At 44.0% G+C, this 10,512-nt stretch overlaps 1 protein-coding gene across 1 annotated transcript in view; it reads right to left on the reverse strand.

Moving 5' to 3' along the window:
- Positions 1-713: 713 nt before the first annotated feature.
- Positions 714-10,512, reverse strand: part of LOC104500298 (teneurin-2) — a gene marked incomplete at its 5' end in the record, with an annotated part of 16,069 nt that continues 6,270 nt past the window's right edge. The window contains 4 exons of the mRNA XM_010143916.1: positions 714-2,613; positions 3,815-3,945; positions 6,864-8,478; positions 9,845-10,141. Of these exons, the coding sequence (XP_010142218.1) occupies positions 1,852-2,613; positions 3,815-3,945; positions 6,864-8,478; positions 9,845-10,141 (2,805 nt within the window). The remainder of the gene's footprint in view (positions 2,614-3,814; positions 3,946-6,863; positions 8,479-9,844; positions 10,142-10,512) is intronic.

Raw genomic sequence — 10,512 nt, forward strand, 5'->3', positions numbered from 1 at the left:
CACGCTTTTTGAGTCTTACAGGTGTTACACAACAGAGCCACCGAACTGCTCTGCTTTAAAAAGCCCCTGGAGTGAATTAATGCCCATAATCAACTTGAGCATCTCTGTCGATATCATGAATCATTAAAAACCTCATTTGCAACCCCAAAAGCAAAACTGTTCTCAAAATTAAGTAGAGCTCCCTAGCTACATCCTTAAATGAGATAAAAGCAGCAGGGCTCTGGCTGATGGATGGTTCCCTTTTAACAGCATCAGGAGCGACTGTGCTTGGGAGAGGGGCTTTGATCTTACCCCCCGTGTTTAAATGTGGTAGAACTAAGCAATCTCCCAAAGAAGACAGATTTCATGGGGACTTCCTGGCTCACAGCACAGCCTTCCATGTTCCATTTAAGTGCATTTCCCAACCGTTCGGATGTTACTTCAGTGCAATTAAACTGATTTCAGGATTGAAACGTGGCAGTTTGAGGGCTGCTAGTCATGAGGTGCAGAGAGGGTATTTCTAAAGCATTTATCAATTTTCTGAGGTGTCCCAAATAGTTTTGGGTGGTCGGGCTCTGCTTTGCTTACCCAGAGGCCAAAGGACCAGCCCTCGGTGGAATCCACGGTACGACAGCAGCGAGTCATTAGACATACAAGACGCAGTCTGCATTAGGCGACAGTGAGGCACTAATATTTTCTCATTTTTAACAGATTTCACAATGGAAGACAAGTAATTCACAGGAGTTTTAGAGACTTTATTTATGTATAAACAATTTAAACACTTTGCCATAAATTATCTTTGCCTGTCTCTAGTCTTTGCTTAGCAGCAAATTAAAATTAATATAAAAACTCAATGAACAATTCATACATGTATATTACAAAAAAGTTCTCGTACCAAAGTTCTTATTAGACTTTTTTCTTTTTCTTTTTTTTTCTTTTTTTTTTTTTGTGGTGACTGTAATGTGATTGTCTCAGTTTCTCGACCAAACAAACACACTAATAATTTTTAAATCTGAAACAGTGATTGTGCCTTCTGGCTGATGTATGTACAGGGTGATCTGACGTGGTGCCCATTTGCAATAGTGTAACACAATGCCCACAGCTCTACTGGAACTGATACCAACAAACTACTGAATCTAAACAGACTACACCCTGTAACTGTGTTATACTGTCCACAATGGAAATCTTCAAAGACAAACAGAGTATGGAATTTATCTGTAGTGATTTATAGCCACCGTTTTGAACGTAACTTGACACTCTGCCCTCTTTGAATAAGTTAAGCTTCAGGCCAGACAAGTGGAGGGTCAGAGTGCAAGTGTGGTTTTGTTACTTTTAAATATATTTTTCTTTACCCTTTCCAGTGCGCTCTCACTTGCATTCTCATTGTCCTCCAGTTGCTACACACAAATCACCCCAAAGTCATGTTTTAAATGCACCTGTATTTTGCTTTAAATGAAAACCTCTTGGATATTTATCAAACAAGCAGTCTGAATCATCTGTGTTTCATCAGCTGGTCAGTGAAAGTGGCCCACTTGGATTTCTTAGTTTGCTCACATGTGAATGGAGTGAGGTAATACAATACGAGGCCTTCTTTTTGTTTTTCTTTAGACCCAGAACAAGTGGGTAATATTTCAGGGGTACTTTTTAATTTGTACGGTTAGAGTTTTCAGTCTGGCTTTAGTCCACTTCAGGATGTGGTTTTTAATCACTTGAACAGTAGCATTTAACTCAAAAAATATGAGCTTTTTTGCCACTTACTATCCCAGAGTAGCTCAGCCTAGTGCCCCCATTTAGGTCTTCATCTCCTTAGGAGAGGAGATAACAGTTATGACTACTGATTCATCCAGCAAAGGATGACAGCAGGTTAATTTGTTACCTCTTTCCCATTTCATTCTGTCTTAAAAACTGGATGTTGCTGCTACTGTCTGCTAGCTCTGGGTACTGCTCCACGGGCAGGACATAATATCCCTCGTAACCTTGAACCCTTCCCGTGTTCAGAAGCTGCTGCTTCTCTCCATCTGTCCATACGCGGCTGCCCTCTCGGCCATCCCGTGCCTTCTGCTGCTCTTTGGCCCAGGCTGATCCCAGGGCTCGCTGCCGAGCCTGGTCTAACACTCTCGCCTTCTCCTCGTCCAGTGTGTCGGGGGTCAGTCCATAGCGGATGTTGATCAGCAGGGTGGAACACTGAAACTCAATATTCGTAAACCTTCGAGTCCTCCCATTGACGAGGAGAGTGGGCTGGGAGACGGTGACGTTGATTCCGCTGTCCAGGACCTTCCGCCCGCTGGTCATCGCGAGGGTGACAAGGTCGCTGTCAGCCGAGCCTATCTTGACGAAGTAGTGGGTGTCCTTCCCCTCGATGCTGTAGTGCATTCTTTCCAGGTAGTGAGCGCTGTTCAGGACGGAGGCAATCTTTCTGCTGTCGTCGGTGGCTATGCTGGAAACGCCAGTGGTTACCCGGCCTTCCTTCACAGCAAACATGACTCCTTTCCCAATGATAGGAGTGGTACTCGCAAACCAGTGACCTGCTTTTTCTCTAATACTGGCATGTAATCTTTTCGATATGACCTGTCCCTCAAGAGCCATGAAAGCTTGGTTGTGTCTTTCTGTCGTCTGTTGAACTCCTGTAATTAGCTGGGGAAAGCAAAACAAAACACCAAAGAAGATACGTATCTGAAAATACCAATTTCAGAGAGCAATACTAATCTCTGCTTTGGTTTTTCAAAGGAAAGCCACACAGTAAAAAATTCTGTGCTATGGGAAGACCACCCTCAGTTACCCGTCCATATGCTTATCCCGTTCAAAATCAGGTAAAAACTCATTTGCCAAATTATATTGCTATCAGTATTGCCGAAGAAAATACTTCTCCTTAATCAGCCTTTGTAGCATATCTGTACCACAAACATCAATTCTGGCAAACGATATAATGTCTGTTACAAGAACGCGTGAGCCCCAAGCCTAGCGCCACTTGCATCACAGCAAAGAGAATCAGCCTATTAAAAGATGGCACTTAACTGCCGGTCACTTCTGCCCAGAGATTTCAGCCAGTATATACGATTAAAATGCTCGAGTCTTTTTGAAAACAGATGAGATCTGGGCTCCAACACACCAAAGAATTCTGAACGGGGGGTTTGGACTCTCAAATGGCCGAGAAGCCTGTGTAAGTGGAATGCTTAGACTTACGTGATCATTTCTGTTGCATGAGCACAAACTTGAAGTACCCCTAGCAAAGACCACGTGTGGGACTGGCCTAGTACTCTTTGAGTCTATGAAGTGGGCTGGGGTTATTACAAAGGTCGAAAGCATACACCGTTTTCCACCCTTACCCTGACAAGTAAGTGTAAAGGCTGCAACTGAAGTTCGCTGCAGTAACTGGAGTAGCAAACCAAAGCCTCTAACTACGAAAAGCACTGGACAAGTCACGATGAGAAATCCTATTACAGGGTTACTAGCAGAACCATTTGTTAGCAGGAGAGCAAGTACCAACCCAAGCTGCAACACACATGTTACCAGGATGGTTTTACCAAAGGTACAACAGATGATAAATTACCCTGACAAAGTCCCCCTTTGTCATTGCTAATCAAGTTAATCGAGTTACAACTTGTTAATCAAGGAAGAACTCAATAAAAGACAAATTAATGACACTGTAATTATGATAACAAGGAAGGCTGGCAAGAAAGACATATGTTCATTAGTATAAAATCTAGCTATATTCACTTCATTTTACACTGAACTAAAACACTCGGCCTTCTGCTGTAACTACGGAAGAGCCAGCGCTTCTATTCATAGAGCGGGGCAAATTTATCAAGGAAAATAACTTCACATTGCTGCCTACCTGTCCATTTTCACATGCTTGACTCTCGGACAGCTCGTATGGTGGTGACACAAAGTACATTTTTGCTCTAGGGAAACCAGGAATAATGTTGCTAAGCTGAAATCCAAACATCACCAACCAGCTTTTGACATCTAAAAATCAAAAATAAGCAGGTGAGCAAGAAATAAATGTAACAAATACAACAAATAAAAAAAAAATTAGAGAATTCACCCCTGACTGCCTTGATGTGAAGTAGCAGTGGAACTCACGATTACGGAATTGTGGTAATCCACCATGAACAGGGACAGGAAACACTGCTTTAAATTTACCCTACGTAGTTCATCGTGGATATTACCACCTCTTTCATTCTTCTTCCCTTACAGCACACGGACTATCCGAACATTTTACTGTATGCAATTCTTGTTCCATCTCTGACACCTTCTGATGGGGCTACTGTAACCTCCAAACTGTCGTGCAGAACGATGTCTTATGAGGTTAGTACTCCTAAAACCATCTGCAAAGTCCTTTGGGAAAACACATGGCTTCTCCTCTATGTCCTGCTTCTGTGAGCTGTCATCAGGTCTCAGGAGGCTCCATTAAATGCAGTGAGAAGCTAGGCTTGTAATTCAGATGTCTAAATTTAGGCACCATGAATATCCTCCCCATCCCTCCAGAGCAAGCACAGAAAAGCAGGAGCTGCACGGGAGGGTTACAGCTCAGCTCCAGGTGAGCTTCGGGAGGGCCCAGCTCTGGGGTCGGCCAGGAAAACTGTGTTGAGAAAGCTAAGAAACTAAAGTAATAACAGGTATTAAGAACTCATGGTGTATTTTAGTTATCAAAACCGATGTTTTTAACAAAAAAAAAAGCCCATGACCCCATTTTTCATTTCTGTTTGCTGCGTCTCTTTTCTGCCTGTGCTGGAGATAAGCAGCATGTGGGAGCACGGGCACTTCTCATTTGATTTGGACCTATGCCCATGATCATTTTTGTTTAAAAGTCTCTCCCGTCTTTTCCAGCGGCCGCTCTCCTCGCTGGCCCACAATGGCTCCCGACACCACTGCTGCTCCGTGCGAGCTGACCTGCATGTCTGCAGAGCCACGACTTCAGGGGCAGGGCCCTCTGGTGCAGGGCTGCTGGCTGGACGTAGACTGGACCACTCCAGGCACGGTGCCTGCAGCAGGTGGGTGCCCAGCGGGCTCCGCTCGCTGCCCACCCGCACGCAGAGGGTCTGCGGAGTCCTCGCCTGAGCACGACCACCTCTGGGATGTGCTCAGCCGCAACACGGCACTGGCTCCCTTGTTGCAAAGCCTGTTGTCCCAAAATTTTTTAGCAGAGGGCATGTTACAGTAATACTTCTTTGTTGTGGACATTTGTCAGAAAAAAGCCTTCTATTCTCAGCCACCCCGACACTAAAAGAAGCTGTAAAATACTCGGCTTCTCTGGGGGTAACTGTACGTATCTCCTACCATGCAGTGCCCTCCACAGGTTTGTCTGACTTTGGACAGCACAGGGTTCACGCTCCTTTTTTAAGGCTTCAGTTTATTTTGTGGTATAATAGTATCTCCTGATCAACTGACTTCTGCTGCCCTAATTCCTCAGAAAAAGGAGGAGGACTCTGTACCAGGCGGTTACTATCTTGCCAAGCTAACGTGCTTTGCAGCACTGCCCTCGCTACGGGAGTCTCTTTCCAGCACAACCTGTGAACAAAGCAGCGTCAGGGGTTAACAATAACAATGGTCTGGGGTGGGGAACTACTGGTTTTTGCTTTGTTTTCTGCTTGGTTTTTTTTGTTAAAACTGTGACAGCTACGTTTCCACCATAATAACTTCTTGTGCAAGACAATCTATTTAGTTCATACAGCGACAAGTATTTTCGCCACCAATGAAGTATTTTTGCAGACTACAAGGTGTGCGTTAGACCAAAATGCAATATATCTTCCTAGACTTCATCCAGTGGATGGATAAGTTACAGGAACGCCATTTCAGAATGGAGCAAAATATCATAAGATGGCACTGAAGATCTAAACCAAGCAGTGATGGCTGGAAATAGAAGCTGTGTTTGTTGAGTTTAGGACAGAATTTGGTCCCAGGGTAATGTTAGTCACCAGTATTTTCACACTCCCCGATACAACTCACGCTATCTTTGAATTGCAGAGGACCTACAGTAGAACCTCCGGTGCGTTACTTTCCTTGACGGAAATACACGCTTTTCTTGAAACTCAAATTACCGCGGAAATGAAGATAGGTCCTTTCAAAAATTACATCATGCTCTAATTACTGTATACTGCATATTCAGTTCTGAAAAAAGCTTTTCCTGAAGACATACTAATTACCTTTCTTTTTAGAAAGCCAGCAGCTAGTTCAAGTACTGTGTGATCTTACTAAGTGAAAAATTACTACTACTTAAGAGGAGGTTACAAGTTTTACCCAATTCTAACATACGTGATCAAAACTATTTTATTGTTTTTCTTTCTCAGCTCTACACATTCCGTAGTCTTTCAGGAGGAAATAATTCTAAAAAACCCTCAAGATCGTTTTAAAGACTTAAGACTGCTTCCATATTAAAAGTTAAATGGGAGAAGAGGTTTAATTAAATCCATTCTTGGTGCCAATTCATAATGTGACCACGGGCTCAGTCAGCAGTTAATTTTGAAAGGAGCCCTGAAGGGAAGAGATGCTGAGCAGTTCTGGTTCCCTATTTTGCAACTAACCAGCCAGTGATTGATTCTTGCTGGTGATTTCACTTTTCCTTATAAGGATTAGAGTGAGCGTGCAGTATTAGTTCAACAGGAAAAGCACTATGGCTGTCCTGCAACGGAATATTTAGACGATTATTTACTCTCTCCCCCCGCTCCATAATTCAGTGTGGATCCTCACTTAGCGCCCCCCATTCAGGGAGGAGCCGTATCACAGAATCGGGGCCAGCCAGCCCTTTCCATAGCACAGAAAGGAAAACGGCCCAACCCTGCTGGGAGGATTCAGCGAATGGCTAATGAGGAGAAGCCCCGTTTCTTTCCCGAGCCGACTTCCACACTCTAGTGTTACTTATAAGAAATGCACTGAAGTCTTACCTGTCACATAGTTCTTTAGATCCAGTTCATTGCTGAGAGGGTTGTTACTCTTGAACATGTACAGATTGAAAGGAGCAGGTTCTTTACCAATATTTTTCCACATGGTGTAATCAGGAGATGTCCAGCGTCCAGCCAGGACATCGTAGTCCCTTTGGGTAAAATGGACGAGTTTGGTTAAAGGATCATACAGCCCGCCGTGGAACCCAATAACTATCTGGAAATCAGGGTTGGAGTCGTAATAAATCTCCCCATATGCTGTGTACTGAAGCTGTTTGATCATGAGGCCGTTGATGCTGAACACGGCCAATGGCGTGCCTGTGTTATCAGAGGCAACATAATACTCCTCCCCGCTGCTGCTCTCCATTGCGAAGAGGTGGCCTTGCAGGTCGTAGTACAGAGAGGTAATTTCTGAATTGGAATGATTGTAGACATGAGTTACCCTTGCTGGATTGTGAAGATCAGCATAAAAGTACTGGAGGTGATGGCCCAGGTTAGTCTTACAGGAAGCCCTTCGCCCGAGACCATCGTAACGGTACTGAACGCTCCACCCATTGGCTTTGTTGTAAGCTCTTGTTAAGAGCCCTTTGGAGTTGTACTCAAACACATCTGAGCCTCGCTGACACAGGAATCCATCATCATCAATTTTGTACGGGATGTCGCCTAAGCGTGTAATCCTGTCCCTTAGGTCGTAGCGCAGAGGCATCAATCGGACACTGTTTCCAGGATTCAGGAGGTGAAGGTTGCCATTCAGATCGTAACTGTAACGCCAGGTTGGCCTATCATTTACTGCCACGCTTTGCAGTTGCCCGTCTCCATCGTAATCATAGGTGTACTTGGTTGTGTTGGCATATGGCCCGAGTTTCAGCTCTCTTTTAGTTACCCTTCCCATGCTGTCGTATTGTACCGTCATCCAGTACATCAGGGACCTGAACATCTCATACTGAACTTCTTTAATGCGTCCGTGGGTATCAAAGTGCTTACTCAGTGTCATAACCGCTGTAGTAATGATTTGATTTATATCATAATAAATAACTCCAAATTTACCAAAATGCTCTACTTTGCCAGAAATCTCATCGTAACGGTAAAGATCGACTGGAAGAGGCGTCTCACTTATTATGGGCTTGATGCTTGCAATTCGAAAGCTATTATCATGATACGTATAATCGAACCTTGCATTGACCATACCTTCCTCAGAGAACCTGTAGATTTGTTTGTCAACAAGAGGACCAATTTTACGATAGCGGATTGTACAAGAAAATCCTCCACTTTGCAAATTCACCATTTTTAGGACACCTGTAGTTTCATCATATCCAAAAGTAACTGCAGTGCTGTCATAAACGATTTCAGATAATTTGGAGAGCTTTCCGTACTTGTAGAAGACTTGCCGGCCAGTACCTAAAAACGATGTTTTCAAAATCCTCCCATCGTCGCTGTAATCAAAGATCACTGACGCATTGCTTTCAGGAGGATTATAGATATTTCTAATGTAGCCAACGGAGGTGTGAGTCGACATGCTGTGCCGAGCCACACTAGGCATGGTAACGGCGTGAAGTCGGTCTGAGGAATCGTACTCAAAGATGTACTGCCGCTGGCTCTGAAGGAGTAGCACCATTGACTACAGGGAAAAAAAATATAACGCAGTCACTAGCCTTCAGCCTGTGACTTCTGAGAGAACAGTAAAGAAAAGAAGAGTTTACTGAAGAGGCACTAATGTTACATGAATACAAAGAGAATTAGATCCGTTCGTTAGGGGCGCAAAGCTGCTCAGCAGCGTTGCCAGACTGCCAGATGAGAGCATCTGTTACTGGGAAATGAAGACGCTGACACTCCAGAGAAGGTGTAGGTCAGCAACCTCCCAGCTACACCCCCCTGGGCAGGACTTTTTCTTTTTTTCTGAGGCATGCAGAAGATTCAGATAAATGACTCGATTTACCTTTCTGCTAGCAGGTGTAGGGCACAACTCTTACTGTGAAATATGCGAGCAGCTAAGCAGAGCTTAGCTCTGGTTTGCTTAAAACATCAGCTTCAAACAAGGGAAATGGAAAATAATATGCAATTTTGAAGTATTTAAGACACTTCTATGATTGAAATGTCTTAATTAGGCCAGGTAAAAAATGCATTACCATATTTTCATTTAATAAATTATGATCAGAGTTTAATTACTTGTTTTTACCTAAATCTTTTGTCGGGTTTAGTCATGCATTTTTGGTCTTAATGCAGCATGGTTCATTCTGTTAGTTTATGTCATTGTACGCAGCCCAACTGCTTTCAGGAAAACAGGAAAACTCACAAACCAGGAACAAAGTATTTCCCATTAAAAATTATTAAATTCATCGACTAATTGGAAAATAAGTTATTCTGAGACCAGGGACAGAGGAATTCTTACCAGCTGGAACACCTAGAATTTTAGGCAATTTGAGTGACTGTTATGCTCAGAGCTTAGGATGAAGCCGAACGATGCATTACCATATTTTCATTTAATAAATTATGATCAGAGTTTAATTACTTGTTGTCGGGTTTAGTCATGCATTTTTGGTCTTAATGCAGCATGGTTCATTCTGTTAGTTTATGTCATTGTACGCAGCCCAACTGCTTTCAGGAAAACAGGAAAACTCACAAACCAGGAACAAAGTATTTCCCATTAAAAATTATTAAATTCATCGACTAATTGGAAAATAAGTTATTCTGAGACCAGGGACAGAGGAATTCTTACCAGCTGGAACACCTAGAATTTTAGGCAATTTGAGTGACTGTTATGCTCAGAGCTTAGGATGAAGCCGAACGGTACTTTGTCTCTCTGCAGCTAGTGTCAGAAGGTAAACCAACACCACCTACTTTTTCTAGGTAGGGAATTCTTACCAGCTGGAACACCTAGAATTTTAGGCAATTTGAGTGACTGTTATGCTCAGAGCTTAGGATGAAGCCGAACGGTACTTTGTCTCTCTGCAGCTAGTGTCAGAAGGTAAACCAACACCACCCACTTTTTCTAGGTAGGTGTAGCTCCAAACTTTCCCATCTGCAAACATGCGCGATACGATCCTGCCTTGCTTATCGATATCGGTCCTTTCGCTCATGGCACCGCGCTGAAGCCCGGCCAGGCGCCCGTTGAAGAAATAAGAGACGTTGACGGCAGCCAGGCCGCTGCTAGGCAGCCAAAGGAAAGGCCGTCCTAGCTGGTCGTAAATTATCCTCAGCGTAAATTTCCGGTGATCATCATAGATCTTTTCTGTGCGTATGTTCCGGTCGTAATCGATGGACAGTAAATTCCTCCCGTGCACCTACGGCATGAAAGATGGCTGCATTGAGTGAGCAGTGGGCACTCGGCCTCTGTGGACCGTCAGCGAGGAAAGAGCCTGCACGACGGAGAGCTCCACCTCCCCACAGCCCCCAAGAGCGCAGGCGCTCTTCTCTTAACCGCCTTCTGCTTTCTGCCTCTCGGTCTGTTCCAATGTGTCACCTCGAGTGTTTTGCGGGGGCATTTCCCATCTCCCCGCAACCCGGGAGCAGTAATCTTACAGAGAAAGATGAGTCAGGACAGACTTGCTGCACACCGAGGACTCAAAGAGCAGAGTGTTGGCACTTAGCAGAGAAACAAATTACTTTGCACAGAAGTTATTTTTCTACCTCTGCCAGCTGCAGTTCTTTTCCC

The sequence above is a fragment of the Buceros rhinoceros genome, unplaced genomic scaffold (genome assembly GCF_000710305.1).
Source record: "Buceros rhinoceros silvestris isolate BGI_N320 unplaced genomic scaffold, ASM71030v1 scaffold43499, whole genome shotgun sequence".
Classification (NCBI taxonomy): Eukaryota; Metazoa; Chordata; class Aves; order Bucerotiformes; family Bucerotidae; genus Buceros; species Buceros rhinoceros.